This window comes from Gallinula chloropus (genome assembly GCF_964237585.1).
Source record: "Gallinula chloropus genome assembly, chromosome: 23".
Taxonomy (NCBI): domain Eukaryota; kingdom Metazoa; phylum Chordata; class Aves; order Gruiformes; family Rallidae; genus Gallinula; species Gallinula chloropus.
In genome coordinates this window covers 5,273,960-5,295,570 of record NC_140108.1, presented here as the reverse complement: position 1 = coordinate 5,295,570, position 21,611 = coordinate 5,273,960, and the positions used below count along the sequence as shown (strand labels likewise).

Sequence of the window (21,611 nt, the reverse complement as noted above, 5' to 3'; positions counted from 1 at the left end):
ATCCAGGGAGTGCTGGCCAAGTGACTTGGAATTAGTGGTGCATGATTCTTGTTAAATCGCGAGGCAATTTCTGGAATCGACTTTTCTTTGTATAAAGAGAAAAATCACACACACACACACACACCCTTCGCCTTCCCTATCCCTCGCCCCCCTCCAGCCTCTCCGCAAATTACCCAGCTGAGTTCTTCCTCCCCCCCACCCTTTTTTTTTTTTCCCTCCCTCTCTATTTTTTCTTCTCCTTTTAATTTCCAGCCTGTGAAATCGTATTAATCTGCAAGATCTACATTGCGAGATATTAAATAAATTGGGGTGGGGGTGGGGGGAGAATTAAACGAGCCGCTGGGTTCCAGCACCGGGAGGGAGATGCGCTGGGCAAGGTGTCGGGGTAGCGGTGCGGCCGCGGGGGGATCCGCGCTCGTTCCGCATCTCCCCAAACCGCTGTGAAAACCCCACTAGAAATAAAAAAGACGACGAATAAAAAAACCTAAACCAACCCAAAAAAAACCTCAAATCTAAATTTTAAAAGCAAAAAGGCCCTCGAGGGTGTTTAAAGAGGATATTTCCAAAAGTTTGTTTGGAAGCCCCGCGATTTGAAGCAAGAAGCGGAGAGCGCTGGGGGGTTTTTGGAGGGGGAAATAGGAACTTTTAAGGGGGCTTTGCCGCTCGGTTTTAAAGCTTTCCCTATAAAAACGTCAGCTGTGATTTAAAACATAGGTGTGAAATGCCAAAAATATGTAGAAGGGGGCGGAGGGGACACACACACACACAAACGGACGTAGCGGCCACCTCGGAGAACGGGGTGATGGGCGTGCGGGGCAGCGGGGAGTTTTATTTTTCCCTTTATCGATGGAGGGATAAAAAAAATATCATCTTCCCCGCGATGAGGAGAAGGGGGAACAAATGCCGAGGGCAGGAGATGGGCGAGAGGTTTCTTCCTTCTTTTCTTTATTTAAAAAAAAACCTAAAAATAATTCAAATACCGGGAGGGAAGCTGGAGGTGCAGGGAGGGATGTGTCCCGTTTTGTTGGGTTTTCCCCTCTTTTAACTTTTTTCCCCCTTTTCTTTCTTGTGTTTGGTTGTTTGTTTTTGTGGATCCATCCCCCCCACCACCACCCACCCTCCTCCTCTCCCCACACTCCCCTTCCCCGCCCTTGCTCTCCAGTTTCCACCCCGCTGGGCCAGGGCAGGGTGAACCAGCTCGGAGGGGTTTTCATCAACGGCCGCCCGTTACCCAACCACATCCGGCATAAAATCGTGGAGATGGCTCACCACGGGATCCGGCCCTGCGTGATATCCCGGCAGTTGCGGGTCTCCCACGGTTGCGTCTCCAAAATCCTCTGCAGGTACCAAGAAACGGGCTCCATCCGTCCCGGAGCCATCGGAGGCAGCAAGCCCAGGGTGAGTGCAATGCGGGGGGATGTGTTCAAACCGCCCCGTTCCTGGTTAAAAAAACAAACTAAACCCCCCCCCAAATGAATGTTTTCTTTTTGGGGGGTGTAAGTTTTTCAGGTGGACACGCAGGGAAAGGAGGGAGGAGGGGGAAAGGGCTTTAATAAAGCTCTTTCGCAGGTTCAGATGGGGAGAAACTGGTGTTGAAGGCTATGAATAAATTAAAGTGATGATTTCCACCCCCCTCTCCCCAACGTGCAACAAGTGGTGTGCGTTCCAGCATTTGCTCCGGCCCCGGTGTGGGGAGGAGGCAAACCGGAGTGTTTTGGGGGAGTAATAAATCGCTGGGTGTACATAAACCCCTCACAAAAGCATCCCCTTCCCTACGGGGCTCAGGATAAACCACTCCTTGGCCCCCCGGTACCTTTAGGGTGGCCAACATCTGGGAGAGGAGGGCCTTTGCCCAGCGGTATTTTTCTCCCTCTCACCCCGCTTCAAATCCCTATTCTCAGCCCCCAAAACTACCAGCCATGCTGATGAGGGCTGAACTGAGCTGAACAGCTTTTTCTCTTCAATTAAAAGCGCTTTTCTCCCCTCTCCTTTCTCCCCTTCCCTCTCTCTGCACACGCGGGCACGTACCGGTGTCCCTTGATCCCAAAAGCAGGTTGCGACTCCCGACGTGGAGAAGAAAATCGAGGAATACAAACGGGAAAACCCCGGGATGTTTAGCTGGGAGATCAGAGACAGGCTCCTGAAGGATGGGCACTGCGACCGGAGCACCGTGCCTTCAGGTGAGAAGGCAGCTTGGCAAGAAGGACACCCCCCCACCACCACCACCATCACCACCCCAATACCCATAGGAAGGTGGAGGGAAATTATTATTGCCACTTAAAAAATGTTTCCAGGGGTGATGAGCATCCCCTTGGCCTTTGCTTTTATAGAAGAGAGAAATACATATATATATATATATATATATATTTAAAAATCACCCCAAGCAAAGCCACAACAGGAGAGAGGGGGTTGTGCCCTGGCCACGCTGCGGTCTGCTGGAAAAACAAACACAAACAAACCAATTTTTCCAACTTCTTCCAACTCCTTTGAAAGCAGAGGGGCTCCTGGAGTGAATGGAGTGTGCACAGAGGCAGACCCGGGGTTAAAAGGGTCCCTGGCTGCCCCGCTGTGACTTGCTTGCCCGGTGGGGGCTGTGGGGCAGTGTTTCCATCAGCCAGGGATCCCCATCCCCCGTGGAAAAGAGAACTTGTACCCTAAAATTGGGTCTGTAGGGATGTGTGAGTTGCTTAGGTCCTGGCTGAGAGTTCCTACCTGTTCATCGGGGGCTGAGCTTTGCAGTGCACGTTTTCCCCCCCAAAAAACAGGATCCAGGACATGGGCCGGGTCTGAATCCAGGCTGAGGGTCCCAGTTGGGACTGGGGTGAAAGGTGGGGACTTGGTGGAGTGGCTTTTCCCGGTTACAAAGCAGGTGATAACCCTGGGGGTGCACACCCCGGGCTAACTGCACCAGCCGAGGTGCCCCTTGGGGTGTTGTGCACAATCAGGGGCTGCTGGTGCCGGGTGTCTCAGTGGGATGGTGACGAGCACATCCAACTTCGGGTGTCCAGCTTGGCAGCTCGGTGCGATGCTGAGGATGAACACAGGGGTGTTTTGGAGGGCACAGAGGGCCGAGCAGGTGTGTACCCCTGGGAAAAGGGGGTGCAGAGTGTGCGTGTAAGGCTTCCTGCGTTGGGTGCCTTCCCAGGCAGCTTATACTTGCCTTTTTGTCTTTGACTGTCTGAGGTTTAGTGAGTTCGATTAGCCGTGTGCTACGCATCAAATTCGGGAAGAAAGAGGAAGAGGAGGACTGCGATAAGAAGGAGGAAGACGGCGAGAAGAAGGCCAAGCACAGCATAGACGGCATCCTGGGCGACAAAGGTAAAGGTGGCCGTGCGTGCCCCGGGGCTGAGCTGGAAGGGGATATTGGAGAGAGGGGGACATGTCCCTTCCCTCCCAGGAGTAAGACCGGGGGGAGGGGATGAGGTGGGGGGTGGCTCCTGAGCATCCCTGAGTTTGTCCTTTCCGAAAATGACTGACGGCAAAGTGAAAGGTGTGAGGCAGGGCCCTGGGAGGGGAAGGTGGTACCCAGCCCTGGGGCTGAGGATGCTTTCCCAGGAGGAAGAGTTGGGCTGGTTTTGATTTGGTTTGGGGTTGGGTTTTTTTTTCCCCTTTCTCTTCCTCTGGATCAATTATTTATAAAGGGGGAAAGGAGATGGCTGGCGGGGTGGGTGTGGGGAGACATCTCTGATTCCTAAATGAATTTGTTAAACAGATTTCTCTCCTGCTCTCTAAGTGGTCCCCTGAAACTCTGGCTGACAGTTGACCGATTTGGCCAATCAATATCAATTAGAGAAGCCGGGATCGGGGCTGCGCTGGGGCTGCCGCAGAGCCAGCGCTGCCGGGGGCGGGTGGGGAAGGAGATGGGGGGCTCCTCGGATCGGAGGACACGGCGGGAGGGGGGTCCGCACCCCTAAATAAAATCAGGAAAACCCAACCTGGCGTTTCTGCTGAAAGGCTCGAGGCGCGGGGGAGGGAGAGGGGGAGCGGGGGGGGGTCCCGTTATCACCTCCCACGGTTGGTGTTTTCCTCTTGTGAGAGGGAAAATGAAACTTTTCCGAGCTGTAAATGTGGGGTGAGGGTCTTAGTCACCCGAATAAAACAGGGCGCACCCGGAGCGGCCACTCTGGTGCTCGTGACTTTGTATTTTGCCCAGCACGATGGGGGTGATGATTTCCCCTTCCCTCCCCCCCACCCCCAGCAAAAAATAAATGGGGGGTGGTGGTGATATTTTTAGGGTGCATAATTGAGGTTTAGCAACGAGGATGTTTGCAAAGGGGGGTTTGAAGCGATGGGATGGAGCAGCTGCTGACTTGGTTTGGGCAGAAAATGATTTCCCCGTGTCAGAGAGCTCGGTGATTTTTTCCAAGGGGAGGGGGACAGACACCCCCCAGTTATCCAGGTCTTGGGGATGAGCGTCAGGGAATCGGGGGTTGCTGTTTTCCTCCAAAATTGATGGTAAAAGGTGATGGCCTGTCGGGATTGAGTCGGAGGGGGGAGGGTTTTTTGGGGGGGGGGGGGGGGGGGGGTGTTGTGGTACCGTCGGTGTCGGGGGGAGAGTTATTGTCCGTACGGAGAGTCCCCGGTCCGGCTGTGGGAAGGAGGAGGAACCGCTCCCAAAGTTTCTCCCTGGCTGCAAAGTTTTCCCCAATTCGGGACAATACGAGCGAGAGAGGGAATACTGAAGCGGGGAGGCGGGGGGGGAGAGTGTGTGTGGGGGGGTGGAATTTAGGGCAGATAAAAACTTCTCCGTGTCACCGTCAAACATCCCTGGGAGTTTAAAATGAAGGTGCACAAAAGGGGGTTCTTTAAGGATCCCATCCCAGTTTGTTGTGGGATGGGGATGGGGGATTTTTTTTTTTCCCCTCCAACCTTGAAGATGAACTTCACTTACAAAGACCTTCAAGTCTATTGAAGCTTTATAAGCAAAAGATTCCTGACCACAAAAGCAAACAGTAGAAGAAGGGGGGTGGGGGGGAAGAAAAAAGGGGGAGAAAAAAAAAAAGGAGGGAGGGGGGAAAGGGGGGAAAACCCTTCTAAGGCTGCCTTAAAAATGGAGTAAAGGGATGGGGGAGGGAGGGCTTGTCTATTCTCATTCAAAATTCTGCGAGGAGGAGAAAAAGTTTGGACAAAGGGCCAAGGAAGGGAAGAAAGGGAGATAAATTATTCAAAACTCCCTGCTGTTAGATAGTTTTGTAATATTATAGGACCGTCTGTTGGAAAAAAGGGAGAGCCGTTGGACGTTGCAAAATGTTGCTTGTGATTTGGAAACAGGCGATGCTCATTTGCAAAGCGGGGCTATTGTGTGAGGCTAAAAAAAAAAAGCTTCCCCCCCCCCATCACTTTGGGGTGTTTTTTAGTTTTATTTTGGGGGAGGATGTGTGTATATGTGTGTGAAATAGATTTTTGGCGCTTCGGATTTAGCAGAGCCTCATCCCTCGGGGAAAAAAAATCATAAATATATATATATATAATTTTTAAAGCGCGAATTTATTTCCCCCCCCTTATCCGCGCGTGTTTTCCCCACCGCCACCCCCCAAAAAATAAAAGAGCGGAGGAGCTGGAGGCTTTTTATGCCTTAATAACATGCAGAAGTGCGTGTCAATAAGCAAAAGAAAACGCTCTCTTCTTCCTTCATGGGTAATATCGCGGACAAATAAAACACGAGCCTCCGTTTCTTTATGAAACCGCTTTGAATCGAGTGCTAATTTGGGCAAATTCCTGATTGCCGGAGCCCGCGGAGCGCCGCGTTACCTCCGAGCGCGCAGCCTCCGCTCCCTCTCCCATCCCTTGGCTTAAAATCCTGATTTTTTTCCAGAGTTCTATTAAATTTTATTAATTTTTTTCCCCCGCAATCGCGCCCGGACTGTGTAAATTTGCGGAGAAAACACCCCAAAAAGGGTTTGATTTGGGGTTTTGGCAGGGGGGCGGCGGGGGGAGCGGCAGCGGGTTGGCACCGGGATGCCGCGGTCCCCGCCAGACCGAGCGCACTTAACAAATCATCATCACCATAATTATTATGATATAAATTAAAAATAATACTACTAATAACGTCAACGTGTTTTTTTACATCCGGAAAAAAAAGTTTTACCGGCTGTAATTCAGGTTTAAATCGATGATTTAACTTGTAAAACACCGCGCGCCGCGTATTTTTCCTTTGATTTATTTTATTTTATTTTATTGCCTCGGAAATAATATTCCTCTTCGGAGATTTCTTTCTTTCTTTCTCCCCCACCTCATTACCCCCCCATCTCACCCCTATTAATTTTCCCGGGGGTGGGGGGGGGAGGTTACAACAAAATAAAATCACTGCCGCTCACTCCTGACACTTGTTCCTTCAGTTTTACTACGCGGGTGCGTATGGAAAAAAAACCTCATGGGAGGGAAAAAACCCCATGGGAAGGGTTTTTTTTGGGGGGGTATTCTTTAAATGTATTTTTTAAAGTATTTTTGTTGTTATTATTGAGGAATTTGGAGGGAAAGAAACTTTGTTTTGGCCTTTTTTCCCCCTCCTGACAAACGCCTTTGCTCCATTTGCGGGTTCTCCTCGCGGGGAGCCGGAGGAAGACAGCCCTAAATGCTCTCTCTTTTTAAGTGTTAAAGAAAGCTTCCACCCTGCGCCTGTTTCTTTCTATCGTCTGCTTGGCATTTAATAATGTTAAGACTTATTAGAGCTGGTAATGAAAACTGTGGCTGTTGAATAGGGAGCTGTGTTGGAGAAGGGTGTAATAGCTCCAAGGCATGCTAAGAAATGTATTTATCCCCAATCAGTACTCACTCTCTGAGTTCCCAGCACAAACGTTAAGTTGAAGGGTTTTAAGGCAGATTAAATTGAGCCTTTATTTCTTTGCACTTTCATCTTTAAACGGCTCACTCCAGCTAGCCCTGGGCATATATTCATGAGGCTTCACTTTATTTTTATATATATATATATATAATTTATTTTTTTTTATCCTTGTTAAGACCGAGTTGTTATTATTTTGGGTTGTTGTTATTTATTGTGGCTGGTGGGGTTTATTAGGGAGGGTCACGCGTGGGTGAGGCGCTGTTCTCATGCAACCCCCCCCCCCCGCGGATTCGAGGTGCTCTGTGGGGATGGAAGCTGGGGAGGGAGTGGGGATAGGGGGTGTCTGTGTCGTTTTAGGGAACCCCAAATTTCAAGGGGTGATGGGGAAGGTGCTCAGTGTTTAATGCGGGAGGGGAAGCGGGGGGGGGGTGAGGGGGGGGTGAGGCCCCATCCTGGCGGGGTATTAATTGCAACCAGACGCGGGAGAAGAGTGTGTGAGTGTTGGGGGGGGTTGGTGGGGTTATGGGGAAGGCGATCTGCCTGCACGGGAGGAGAGGGAAGTTCAGCGGTCCTTTCCCCTTCCCTCCCCCACGGCCACGGGTGGGGGCAGCCGGTCCTGCCCCCCCCCCCCCAGTCCCGCTCGGGGATGCAGGGCAGGATGCCTGCGGAGGATGCTCAGGGCTTGGCGCGGTGCTCGCAGGGTACCGGGGGACGCGTCGCTTTATTATTTCTGGGGTTGAAACCCCAGATTTTCCTAATTCCTTTTTCTCCCCGGCTTAATCACACGGAGTTTCTCCCTCCGATGGGTTTGGCTGCGGTACCCACGCCCGTGGGTGCGCGGAAACATCGCGTAGGATGGGGAAACCCGGAGGGCTTATTTTTCTTGGCAACGTGTACAGGTGTGAACAGCACCGGGGAGGGGGGGGAAGGGGGGGGGATATTTGGACACATGGAGGTGATAACAATTTAATTTAGGAGCGGTCCCTGCCGCCTATGGAGAAGTTTTTTCGGGGGGGTGGAGGCAGGAGGAAGCTGTTTGGACCGGCTGTATGGGGTCCTGCTAAATTTAATTAGGCTCGGGGGAGGGAGGGGATGGGGGGGGAAAGAGGGGGACACCCCCCCCCCCCACACACACACACCTGTAAAGGGGCTTTGTTCCCCAAGCTGGGGTGGGGGGAGGAAGAGGGGCTGTGGAGTCAATTTATCAGCAAACAATCTGCATCGATTTAAAACCAACAAGCGCTTTCTCTGTAAATGTATGTTTAGAAGGGAGATATGGGGGGGGGACACGGACGGGGAGGGGGGGGGGAATAGACACTTCATCAAATCAAGGGATTACGAAAGGTTGGCAATCTAATCAAACAGAGACCAGGCGGGATTTGTGAGTGTTGCGAGTGGGATCAGCTCTAATAATGGGGGGCAGGAAAGAGATAGGGTAGTGTCAAGCAATTCATTGGCTTTAGGCTGAGTTATTCCGTGCATATTTCAGGGAGAGAGGAGAGGGGAAAAAGGAGGAGAGAGAGAGAGGGAAGGGGGGGGAAGGAGAGGGAGAAGAAGGGAAAGGGGGGGCTGGATGTGAGCACACACGGAGCTTACATGTCACAAAAAAAGCTGAGACAAATGAGGTACAACAATAAACACAGATAACAATTACAAAGGCAAACAGTGGCTTTTGGGAACAAGTAGCTGCAGAACCTGGTCTACATAAACAAAGTAGGCAAATGTTTGCAAGATAAACTCCTTCCTAAATCGAGTGTGACGGGAAGGAGAGAAGAGAGGAGGAGAGATAAGGTTGGAAGGGGGAATAAACGAGCATAATCTAATACAAGGCGTTTTAAAAAACAAACTTAAGACAAGGATGCGGGGAGAGAGGTTCAATTATACAGTGGGAAGTGAAATAATATAAGGGAGATGTTTGTGATCCAGGGGTTGTTTGTGGTTGGGTGGGGTGGTTTTTTTTTTTTTTCTATAGCTACATCATCATTCCCCCCCCACCCCTCCTCTCCCTCCTTCTTTAGGGGAGAAGAATAGGTTCAGTTACAGACCGGGGAAAATATAAGGCAGATATCGGTGTTGGGAGCGCTGGCTGGCAGGTGGGGTGCCCGGGGTTCAGAGGAAATACATTCTAGACGTTAGAGCCTCTAATTTGAAGGTGGATGGTTGATTACATCGTCCTGGGAGGGTTAGGAAGTAGGTATTTGGCGATGGGGGTGTGGAGGGGGAGATGGATGCCGTGATAGCGGAGGAAGGAAGCTGGAAGGTCTATTTCTAATCCGAGGTTTCGCCCGTAATTGGGGTAGGAGAGAGGAGGCAGAGATTGAATTAAGCGGGAGGCAGGAAGGCTGTGAGGCAAATGTGTGACCCAGGTGTGTGCGGGGGTTGTTCGGAGACAAACAGGGACCCCCCCTCCCATAAAAACCCCAACCCAACGCACCGCTCAACCCCCCAAATAATTTAAAGAAGTAGTTTAAGGCTGCGTTTGGGGTTTATTCTCTTTTATAGAGACGTGTATATATGGATCTCTCCAAATGAGAATTGTATCTAAGAGGGGAGAGACGTGTCTGCAGTGTGGTTAAAGGAATTAGATATTTACCAGTTTGAAATAAGCCTGGTTATGGAAAAAAAAAAAGGGGGGAGAGAGAGAGAGAGACACTGAAAAGATGAGACGGGAGAACACTTCAAACGAATTCATCATCTGGAGTGGTGAAGGGGAGATTTAGAGACAGTATTGGGAAGTTATTTAGATATTAATAACATATTTTCCTGAGGCGTCAGGAGTGCCTCCATACGCACTTTTTTCTCGCAGCTATTTGGCTGGGTGAAATATGGGAGACCCAAATGTTGGGAAGAGATAACACAATCAGCCTAGCCCTGGTCCTGTGACTGCATCATAGCATTAAACCCGGATTAACCTCCCCTTTCTCCCCCTCCCCCCTTCTCCCAGTTCCCCATGTGTGTGTGTGTGTGTGTGTCCCACCCCAAAGTCTCCGTCCCCCCCTTGTGTGTGTCCCCCTCCCCCGAGAAGCTTTCCAAATTTTCCAGGGGAATTTACATGGCAGGATTTTAAAGCACATATAACACTGGCCTTAAAGCTGTAAGGTACTTACTCGAGCATTAGGGTAAGGCGCTGGTGGAGGAAGGGGGGGTTGGGGGGGGGAAGTATCTTTCTGAAAATTACGTTCGCTACAAAAGAAATAAGCAAATAAGGGGCCCTCTTAAGACCTGAGCTTTGGGGATATTATATATTTATAGAGACTGTTCTTAAAAGGGAGGAAAAAAAGCGCCCGTTTCAATCAGCTGCCACATTCCCCTGCTCCCCGCCACTGGTTTTTGCTGCTTTTTGGGGTGTTTTCTCTCTCTTCCTTTTCTTTAAATTTAATTTTAACTTCTCTCTGATTTGGGGTCTGGTTTTAGAAGATGCTGAGAGGGGAGATCCCAGGCTGGGAAGCAGCGGAGAGCTCTGAGGACCGGGGATGGGGAACCCCCCGCGTTCCCCGGGTGGGAGCTGCTCCTGCCCGGCCGGGCAGCGCTTCCCCCCCTCCACCTCCCTGCTCCCAGGAGGGGTGAAGATGCAGGTGGAGCAAACGGAGCCCTGGGGAGTTGTGGGGTTGTGCTGTGGGGTTGTGTTGTGGCTTTTTTTGGTGGGGTTTTTTTGGGGTTTGAGGTTTTTTTTCTGGGGGGTAGGGTGTTGTCTGTCCCTTCCTTCCCCATCAGCCCAGAAAAATATGAAAATAAAAATATGAAGCCCACGAAGGCGATGGGATGCGCAGGTGCAGCTCACGGAGCGGGGAGGGGTTTTGGGATCGGGATGCGGCTCTGCCGGCGTGCCCGAGGGTGGGAGGTTAACTGCATCCCTCCCCAACCTCCCAACCCCCTACAGCCTGCCCGCATCTCCTCTTCCCCCCCCAAAAAAAAACCCCTCTCCCTTCCCAGCTCATCCCGGCGCGGGGCTGGAACTCGCTCGGGAGGGTTCGCACTTCGCATGGACTCGCCACAAAAGAAATTAGATGTCAGCTAATGCCTGTTTATAAAGACATTTGTCATCCGGAGTTGGGGAGAAGTGGAGAAGAGATGAGGAGGTGCAGGGGAGGGCAGGAACCAGAATCGGAGCGGCTTTTTTTCCCCCTCTTTCTTTTCTTTTTCACCCCTTTTTTTTTTTTTTGAAAGACAGGCTGCGAAGGGGGCGAGGGATGCTGATGCTATTTTGGGGTACAGTCTGGGACTGACCCCTGCGCTTGAGCGGACTTTAAGGCTGTCAGGAGAAGGGGGGGGATTGCATCTCCTTGGAGGGGCTGGGAAGAGGGAGCGGGAGGGGGGAGAATAATAATAATAAAAAAAAAAAGAGGGGGAAAAAAAGAAAAAGTAGGTGAGGAAAAGTAGAGGCAGCTTGAGGAAATTGAGAAGCTTATAGTCTTTGATCCTTGGATGCTTTTTCTTATCAGAAACATTTGTGGTGACACCGGTACAAAGGAAGTTCATCATATTACAGACTGCTCGGGCTGCTTGCAGGAATCACTGTCTATTAATTAGCAGGCGCTCTGTCTTGTGGGACACACTAGATCTGAGGCTACATATTACTTGCTTGGATGGCTCTGGGTCCTGTGATGAATTGTTGTAAAGGGGCCGTTGCTGTTTATAGGCTCTGCAGGGATAGCCAAGGCGTGGGGGGGGGTGGAGGGGTAGGGGGAGGCGGGGAGGACCCTCGGCTCATTCATGAAATATATCTATATCTATCAATCTATAGCCGGAGCTGGGGAGGGAGAGAGGGGAAGGGGGTGGCTCATTCATGAAGTCTGCAGCTGGGGAGACATCTTAGCTCATCCATTTTGTGTGCGGCCGCGGTCCCGGCTGGGCCGAGCAGCTTTGGGGGTGCTGAGGGTGGGTGGGGAGGTTGAGAGGAGGGAAAACCGGGGGATATTTTAAAATTAAAAAAAAAAGGGGGGGGTGGAGGAAGTCGAAAAGACAAGCTAAGTCTTCCTAAAGAGAGGGCAAAGAGAGGAGAGGAGGTCGCGCTGGAAATGGAGGGTTTCGCTCCCCTCCACAGCATCCCACCCGAGGGATGCTCCCCTTGCGCCTCCACCCGACAACGTAAAAAAAAGGGGGGGAGACAGACCAGAAAGTCTTTTTTTGGGGGGAGATAAAGGCTGTGGTTCAAACAGGGTGATGGCCTTTCCTAAGGCTGGTCAGCTCCCCGCTGCCCTGCCCCAGGATGCGGCAGGAGAGATGCTCCGCAGCCCCATGGAGGGATGCTCCGCAGCCCCCAGGGGGGTTTCGGGGGGGCTCTGTAGAGACAGGGGAAGCAAAAACTATTTTTACACCCTCTTTCCCCTTCAAGTTAACCGTCCCCTGCCCCCGGGCTGGCTCTCTGGAAGAGAGGAAAAACCCTTCTTGGTTTTCACTCTTCTCCTGGTTGTTGTTTGGGGGGTGTGTGTGGGGGGGGGAGTTGGTGGGATGTTTTGTTGTTGTTGTTGCTAAAATTGGAAGGCAGCACTCTGCCTGACCCTGGGGAGCGGGGCTGAGGGCAGGGCGGCCGGCGGGGCTCCCTCCCGGGCGAGGTGCGGGCAGCTGGGGAGGGAAGAGGGGAGGGGTGTGGGGGGGACACCCGGCAGCCTTCAGCCTTCACTGCCTTCTTTGTCCGGAGACCCTAAAGACCGCGGATCAAAGTGACCTGGTGGCATCTTTAAAGGAGGGAGAGAAGGGAGGGAGGGGGGTGTGTGTGAGGGGGGAGAAAGCCAGTTATGAAACTGCGGACCCCAAACCCGGGGGGGGGGGGGGGGGGGAGGTGTGCGAAAAATAACGTTATTTCGCTATTTTGGCAAGAAATTTCCATCCCTTTTTCCATTTGCCTCCAAATCCGGAGTAGAGGGAAAAGTCCGGAGCGACCGCACAATCCTGTCACTTCTTTATTTTATTCTTTTTTTTCCCCCCTAAATTCCCATTATGGGGACGAATCAATTTGCATTTTTATTGGGAATTAAAGGCGAGGGAGGAAAGTTGACTCGACAGGATCGCTCGGCGAGGAGCTGCTTGCGAGCAACTCCCCTCCAAGCGAAGTTAAAAACGCCCGGGTGCTTTTCTCCTTGCTTAAAGTTAGAAGGATCCTTAAATCCCCCCTGAAACTTCCCCCTGTTAAATAATAATCTTTATTAAATTGATTAATTTTCTTTATTTTGCAAAAAAAAAGCCAATCCAAGCAGAGCATCCTCTTGCCTTTTAATAAAGACCCACCGGCCGCATGATATTTTTTGCAGTATAAAACGTCTTTAAAAGGGAGAGGGTACAAAGGACACCTCGCTGGTGAGGGATATTCAGGGGACACTCATGTTTAAATTCCCTACAATTGTCCCCGGCACATTTGATTGCTCGGAAAAAGAAAGAAACACTGACATGAATAGGAATGGGGGTTTTGGGGGGGGGATTAATAGCCCCCAACCTTTGTATGGTGTGAATTATCCAAAGGAGGGCAGATAGCCGGAGCTGCTGGTGATTTTAAAGACCATATATATATATATATATACACATATACACACACATATAGATACCCACGCATGTATAGAGTCAGTGGAAGGCTGGCGTTTCCCAGAGGGATGCGTTATTTGTCTGCAGTAACTTAATTCTTTTAAATTCTTGCCCCACTTCTCCAGAAGATGCCTGTTTGATGCTAAATAGCAGCAAATTGAGCTATTTGAAGCTCGCTTTTTTTTTTCCTCCTCCCTCCTTCCCCCCCACCCCCCGTCTTTTTTTTTCCCCCCTCTTTTTTTAGACTGTGAATATTTGGTTTGTACCTTGTTGCTGTTTCTTTTTCCTGGAGTTTTCCCCTTAATCTCCCTCCAGCCACAAACCCTCCCTTGTGCGTGAGGCTGAATATGCTCGCAGCGGGTAAGCTGCAATTTCCATTCCTGAAACTGCAGCAAAAGGAGGAGAAAAGTTTTGGGGTTGGGTTGCTTTTTGTTGTTTTATTTATATTTTTTTTTGGGGGGGAGGGGGTTAGCAAATGTTGTTTTTTAAACAAACAAAATAACCCAGCTTTTGCCACCCTCTATTTTGCCACCTTCTATTTTGCCACCCCCTGTTTTGCCACCCCCTATTTTACCACCCCCTATTCGCTGGAGGGGATGTAAAGAGGGAGAGACGCTACAGCCCCCGATTAAGACACATTTAAAGGATGGGGACTCAAAATGGTTAAATCCAAGTGATTTTTTGGGGGGGAAATGATATATATAATGACTTAAAATAATTAAAAATCTCCGTTCTTGTCAAGCGTAATTGCTCAGAGGTTAATAGTGCAGAGATGGACAATCTTCCCTATTTCTTCCTGGCAAGAGCGTCTCAGCAAATCTCTGTCAAGGAGAAAAATAGGGTGGGTGCTGCGATCAATCGCTAAAGGATAAAATAACTTCGGCGCGGAGCAGAGAGCTGGTCGGGTTTAGAGTTCAGTTGCAAAGAGTCAAGTGTCCCCCGCGGAGAAAAAAATACCCCCGTCAGCTCCTCGCGCAGGAGGGAAACCCAAATATTGTCATTAATTTTTTTTCCCTGCGAGGCAAGGAAGGGGAAAAAAGGGAGCCGAACCCCCCCCTCCCTGCACCCTCGCTCCTCTCCCCCGGCTGCTGTGACTTCGTGACTTTTCTCTCTCCGATTTTAAACTTTACCCAGGCTGAATTTGATCTTTTTAACTCTTTTGCCACCCCCCACTCCTCCTCCTCCTCCTCCTGTCTCCAACCCCCCCCCCCATCCCTTCCCTTTTCTGAGGGTATTTTTTCTCACTCTGTTTTCTCCCCTTAACCTCCTCTCTTTTCTCTGTCAGCCTTTCATTCGCAGCGCGGCTTTACAGCTTGCTACACTTTCTAAGTGCATCAATAGCCACTTTAGAAATACAAACAACTTTTAAAGATAAAATAACCAAACCAGAATGGGACTTTCAATGGGGGAATAGTTGTTGTCCTTTACCATGGAGTGTGCAGCCGCCTCTGCCTAATCCAGCTTTCATTTTCACCGACAAATGCCAAGAATCTATATCTGTCTCCCAACCCCTCGGGAGCTTGATTACACGACAAAAGGCTGCCATTATCCGCAGGAGAAAACAGGGAGGGGACACGGGGGCTCGGGCCTCTGAGGATGAGGGCATCTCCAAACTATTGACTTAGTGGATGAAGTCAAGAGCAAACACGCTGAGATCTAAAGGGGGGGAAGGCGCTTGCGGGAGGGGTGGGGGATGCTCAGGGAAGGAGCGGAGGAAAAGCAGCAGCAGCAAGTCCTTGAAAGTAGCGGGGAATGGGAAGGAGAGAGGGTTTTGAGGGAATTATTCTGACTGTGGAAAGGGTTTTTTCCTACTCCCCACCCAAGAGCAGGTTGATCGCGGGAAACTCTCCGACCCCCCGTTATTCCCCCCACCCACCCCCTTATCTCCCCGCCTGTCCTCCCTCGTGGTAAGATTTATTTTGTTAAGCTCTTCTCCCTCTTCCTCGTGGGGAATTTGTGTCTTTCTTCCCCCTAAGAGAGGCAAGGAGAGGGAGAAACCCAAATCCTGATTCGTGGGGACACGGCCGAGATGGTTTTGGGGGGGGGGAGGGGGGGGGGTTCCTCACCCCGCCGACCTGTGCATCCTCCCCGGGCTGGGAACAGACATCTCTCCTCAAGCTGGGGGTATCTCCAAGATAGTTTCCTATCAAAGTTTGGGGGCGGGGGGAATCCACCCCCTCAGCACCGAGACGGGAGGACCCCATTTTCCTCCCCAAACTGGGACTAAACTGGGTCAAGGTCTCGGCTGCGCGTTTGCCCGGGGAGCCACGCTTGTTCCCCGGGCTCGATCCCGCAAGCTGGGCTGTGAATTAGGGGCAGCGAAGGATGGGGAGGGGGTGATGGTGGTGTGTATGTGTGGAAAACCTGCCTGCGAAACCCCCGGGGGTCTGGCAGGGAGGAGAAGTCACCCCACGCCGCTGCTTTTCAGGTTTAACTGGCTGCGTTTTGCATGACTGCCTCATTAGCCACTGCTGAGCGGGGATTTACGGGCCAGGCTCATCCCGGCCCGTCGTGGACAAAAGTTATTTCAGCCCTATCTGTAATTTATCTGGGTCACCTAGGGAGAAATCCTCCGGGTACGGAGAGTCCTCGAAGCGGTACCAAAGGAGTCCCACCGCCCTTAATTACTCTTTAATCAACCTAACGCAGTGGTCCCTTTAAAGAGCTGGTTTTGGTGCAAGAGCTGCGTTTAAAGCATCTGCTTCCCGGCCGAGGCTGGGGAGCCAAAAACCTGCTCCGGCTTAAGAGATTTAAAGGTGTGGAGAGCGTGTTTCGGGCTGGGCCCTGCGAGCATCCCTTTCGCTCTAATCACAGAAGTATTAAACAAAGGAAGAGAGTGGCGGGGAGGTGGGGGGAAAGGAAAAAAAACCTGGAGGAGCCAATTTAAACTACAAAGGCACAAAAGGAGCCTAAATTCATCTCTGAAGCGAAATTCAGCTTTGGGGGGAGTAAGATGGGTTTGCAGCGATCCCATCTCCGGGTTGAGGGGCTGGCCGGGCTTTTCCTCCTTGCAATAAGCCCAGCCGGATAGTTTATTATTTGTTATTTTATTTCACACACTTCACGATATATAGTAAAAGGTGGGGAACGTGTCATTCGCCTCGACCTAGGCGCGGTTGGTGAGATTTCCTCCCCGAAATTCGGCTTTGCTGCGGGAAAGCGGCGCGGCATCCCTCGGCTTTGCGGTCCTATGGACAGTTCAGTGTCTGGCAGGGAAAGAGCAGCTGCTGCGAGAGAGAGAGAATAAGTATTAGAAGAAAGAAAGAGAGAAAGAGAAAAAAAAACCCACCCTCGTAATCTTGGGATGTATATAATCTACGTCTCCCTGAATCCCAAAAGGCAGCGGGCCCGTCTCTCTGATTTATTTTTACGCTAGCCTAGTTTGCATCCCAAAGAAGTAAACTGCTATTTTTAACCACTGGTTTAAAGCTTAATTAAAAGCCCCTAAACTGATTGTTTTGAAAATTGATTTAGAGGAATTGCCCCAGGGCTGAGACGCTATCTAAGCCAAGTTGCAGTCCCAGAGCTCGCAGTGGTGTCTGAATCGTTAACCCCGAAGAGGCAGGAGTCGCCGGGTATGGATGACACATGGGCCAGCGGGGTCCCTACACCCTCTGGAAAGAAAGGTCCTTTGTTAGTCCCGGCTACTGGCTTGCTTGGGTGGATCTCCGCTGGTTTCCTGGAGTTACGAGGTTTAATTGAATTAAGGGAAGCTCTGAGATGCTTCTGCCACCGGGATGGGAGAGCTCTTCCTTTCATCTGCAGATCTTGGGGACCGGAGCCCCTTCGGGGTGTGTGTGTGTCTCCAGCCGGGTTGGGGACTGTGGGTGCTCCCCATTTCCAAGGGTGGCTGTGCTATGGGGAACGCATACAGGGTTTTTCTTTTTGGTGCTCAGACCCTTTTTTGCCCCGTCCAACCTCCTTTTTCCAGCCATCTGCGCCCGGCAGAGCCGCCCGAGATGCTGCCGAGCCACCGCGGCTGTAATTATCTTCAATTGCTTCCCCGGGAGAAGGGGCTTTACCTGCTTAAAGGGGGTGAAATGAAAGTTGGTTTGGAGGCTTGGGGTGGGGGGGAGTAGTGAAGGGGGCTGGGAAGGGAAGTGGCATTTCAGCCCCGTAATTAGATGTAAACAAGAATAGAGACGGGGCTCCATGGTCAGACAACTTGATTGTTAAGGGATTAACACCTAAGTAAACCAATAAAGGCTCCGCGTTGCTGGTGAGAGGGCTGCGGGCCAGGCAGGGGCTGTGTAAGACTATCAAGGCCTAATGGGCTCCCCCCGGCAGAGCCAGGGCAGCATATTAATAAACTCCCGAGAAAACGGCGGTTTATTCCCGGCCCGGACACGTGTGGGGTCAGCCCGGCAATTTTAGGCGCTCGGGTTTAAAGGCTCTTGGCAAAAGGTTTGAGTTGTTGGTGCTGTTTGCGCTGCCTGGGAAGCGAGAGGGGGTGATTTCCTCCTCTCAAGCATCATTACCCGGGCACCCATCGCCCTATTTATTAGGGCAATAAATGACTTAGAAGGGCATCCCCTATCCCCCCGCGTGGGGCAGAGGACCCGCGCCTATCACCATCTCCACGCGTGTAAGTAGGACGATTTCTTTATGGGTAAGGAAAACTGCAGGTTCTGACAACTCTTTAGTTTCTCCATCCTTTCTTAATAATAGCTTTGGGGGAAAAAAAAAAAAAAGAGAAATCCTTCAGAGCCAGCTCCAGCAAAACCCTCCTGGGCGTAGCTCTCCAGGTTTGCTTCCAACTGGGCTTTTGTGGTGGTTTCTTTTCCTCCCAGCTCACCCCCGGTTGGTATTTCCCCCCCTCCCCAGCCCTGGCCAGACTTTGGATGGAGGAGTTTAACCTTTGGAGGAAAAAAAAAAAAAAAGAAGTAAAATAAAAAGAAAATCAGGTCTGGCCTTAAGTGATGTGGTTGGTACCTGTAAGCCTGATTTCCATGGCTTTCTGCCAGTGTGGATTTGGGATTGAGAGGTACCTGAAAGGCTCAGAGTCAAACTGAGTTCAATAACTTGGGTCTGTTTTGTTTTCCTCCATCTCCCCAGCTTCCAGTGGTCTCTTTACTCCGCTGGCAGGGCTAATATCGGAGCACTCTAGGGTGTGGGTATTTCTTCCTCCTGTTTGCAAATAACCGAAAGATTAGCACCAGCAGCTGTTTGGAATTGGAACAATGGAGAGACCTAGGAAGTGGCGAAATTGAAAAAGGAGAACCCCCCTCCTAATCACCCAGCTCAAAGTTCACCAAGTCAGACTGCATGACTTAACGTGACCTCCACCTCGGCTTCACGGGGCTGTTTGCTTATTTGGAGGTTGGGGGGGGGGAGGCAGAAAAGAGGGAGGGAGGGGGACAGCGGGGCGTTTAATGAAATTTCCTATAGAAATGCGAGGTTATTGCGTGGCTGGACCGGCCCCTTTGGCCGCCGGGTGCTCTCGGTCTTTGCCCTGTAGGGCGGATTTAGGGGGTTCCCTATGTCGCCCCCCACCCCCGAGGGGTGACTCCCCTCCATTCTCATCAGGGCACCCGGCACGGGGTGGGGTGTGGGGGTGCGATCCTGCAAACCGGGGTCCATCCCGGCAAGGGGCGTCGGGGAAGGGATGCTCTCCCGGGGCACTGATTCCCTCGGTTCGCCGTAACCCGGGAAGGGGGATGGGGGGAGGCTGTCCCCCCCGCTGTGGGGCAGGGGGCTCGGGTTCACACAGCAGCCCGGCCCTGCGCTGGCTGGTGAAGTGTGAGAGCGGCTGAGCTGTCAGGAGGGGGCTGAATGGGATCTCCTAATGGATTTGACTCGGAAATCTCGACTTGACCAGTTTTTTCCTCTTTAAAACAAACTCATTAAACTTGTCAACACTCATTAGGGCCTTAAAACGTTGAACTGGAGTCACTGGGGAGAGCGGTTGGTGGGGGGCTGCCTCGGGAAAGAGAGATGGGGAGGGGGGTAGCCGAGCATCGCCTCCGCGCCGGGCTGCAGCCGGGCTCCCTCGGCTTTGCGGGGCGGGAGAAAGGGGCTGCCAGGAAAATAAACGCCTTAAAAGAGAAATCAAGGGAGGAGAGAGGGAGCCGGCACGGGGAGGGGGCTGTGCCTTAGAAATAGGGGCATCTCCGCATCCCCCCCCCGCCTCCGGGCTCGGCTACAAAGGAGGCGCCGGGGAAGGGGAGGGCTCCGCGGGCTGCCGGAGGGGCCGGGCCGGGCGGGCGACTTCGTTTTGGGGATATTCCCTGTGATTTGAGAGCGTGTGGGGAAAAATATATCTGCTGGGCTATGATTTCTGCAATTGCCGGAGGAAAGGGGAATGGGGGGGAACGGAGGGGGAAAGGTTAGAGGCAGCTTTCAGCCCTAAATCCCCTGGAAATGAGCCTGGTCTCCGAAATTCCTTCCCAATCCCCCTACCCAAAATATTTTGAGAGCTGTAAAATTAGTCGGAGATCGTCTTAATTCTGTCGGCAGGACGAAAATTGCTTTCGGGGAGGTGTATGGGGGTGTGTGTTGCAATTAAATGTTGCGCATTTCTCCGTCTCTCTTGAATAGCGGTTTTGTTTGGGGTTAATTCAGATTTTTTTTTTTAAAGGGTTTATTCTGATGCTTTTCAAGCCTCGGTTCCCCTTTAAGGGGGAAAAAACCCACCCCCACCCCTATTAAAAAAAAAAAAACCACCAAAAAAACACCCCCAACCCTTCGAGACCTTCTGTTATTCCCCTCTCTGAGAATGAGAACATCAGCTATTCAAGCGTATTGATGAACTCCCCCAAAAAGTTTATTAAGAGAAGCGAAAACAAAAGGACTAAAGGCCGCAGGCAACTGGACAGACAGTTTATAAACTAAGGTCCCATTGTCCCCCTGAGGCAGATGCATGAATACCTCTGAATGGGTCCCTTTGGAGTGACAAGATCAAGCCAGACAACAGCATGTTAAAAGGAAGGAGCGCTGTTTCTCTTTCTCCAACCCAAAGATCTGCTCCCCCTACTCCTCCTGCATTAATGTACATCTGCAGGGGGAGGAATAAATAGCTCCTTAGGATCTGCGGCCTTCGGGGGTTTTTATTCTTCCACCCCCAGCACTGGCTCTTTGCACCATATGCTGCAGATCAGCCTCTTTTCTCCGCAGCCTCCAGCCAGGCAGTCGCCTAAAATGATCCCCAGCAATCGCAAACTTTCTTCCCTCTCTCTCCCCCGCCTCCTTCTTCCCCCCTTTTCTTCCCCCTGCCGCTGTTAAAATCGCGATTTACGGCCTGCTTGTCTAGGAGATCCCTCGTGGTCAATTAGGTTTGCACAGAGCAATTTAACTAATAGGCTTTGATGGATTTATTTTATTTTATATTTTTTTTCCCCTCTTTTCCCCGGGATATCGGCCTTGTGCTGTCAGGACTCGGTGGTGGAGAGCAATGCCCTGAGCATCCTTCCCCCAAGAAGGGCAAGGGATGGCAAATCTGGCTGTGGGTACCCAGAAATGTCCCAAACCTGCTGCTGTGGGTCCCTTTGCTATCACAGACCGTTCCCCGCTCCAGACTGGTGTCAGAGCTGAGAGGATGGGGTTGAGCAGGGTTTGGGTAGCACCCAGCAGCTTTGGTTTTGTCCCATAAAATCGAGATGAGCTGAGCAAGCACCCAATTCCTCCCCTTCAGCTCTTCCAGGCGTGTTCCACCTTCCCTAAAGTTAATCCAGAGGAGTTTCTAAGAGCCTTGGAAGGGCGGATGGGGTATTAATGTGTGTGTTAATTAAACCACAATTGATTGTGGTTTAGCTTTAGGAACTGGGGTATGTTGTTGCTTGGATAGGGGGAAAAAATTAGGGAGAGAGTCTTTCATTGCTTTGGCTCTCAACTTCTGTGGGCGCAGACTGCGACCAACAGCCCAGGCAGGCTGTAAACCCAAAGGCTGGGATGTTCCAGCCCAGCCAAATGCCTCGATTCTCACCTTCACATCCCAGCCCTGGGTGTTTGCAGGTCCCCTCCATCCCTGTGTCACGTCAAGGGGATCTCTCTGAGGTGGGAGCATCTCGTCCCAGCTGCCGCAGCAGCTGTGAGGGTGTTTTTGGGGCTCTGGTAACTCGCATGATGGATCAGTGTAGCTGGTGTCTGGTGCTTGCAGAGCCTGTTTGCACACTCCTTAACGAGCCACTGGGTTGGAAGGTCAAAAGATGATAATAATAATAAAATCACCCTGCTTTGGCCAGCCTCACCTTCCCCTCTGCAGCGGAAGAGTTGCTATTTCATGGCTGGCTAAAGCCAAACTTCCCTCAAGGGGGTTATGTGACTTCTGACCCTCCTAACCTGTACTTTGTGCTTTCCAAAGGAGATGTGC

The 21,611-nt window shown here is 51.4% G+C and overlaps 1 protein-coding gene across 3 annotated transcripts in view; it reads left to right on the top strand.

The window, feature by feature from the left end:
• Positions 1-21,611, top strand: part of PAX7 (paired box 7) — a gene marked incomplete at both ends in the record, with an annotated part of 103,222 nt that overhangs the window by 1,098 nt on the left and 80,513 nt on the right. For 2 of the 3 annotated variants that reach the window (XM_084274781.1, XM_084274780.1), the window contains 3 exons: positions 1,163-1,398; positions 2,051-2,180; positions 3,190-3,318. In XM_084274781.1, coding sequence (XP_084130907.1) covers positions 1,163-1,398; positions 2,051-2,180; positions 3,190-3,318 — 495 coding nt within the window. Of the gene's footprint in view, positions 1-1,162; positions 1,399-2,050; positions 2,181-3,183; positions 3,319-21,611 lie in introns of all 3 variants that reach the window. The other variant, XM_084274782.1, reaches the window with a different exon arrangement.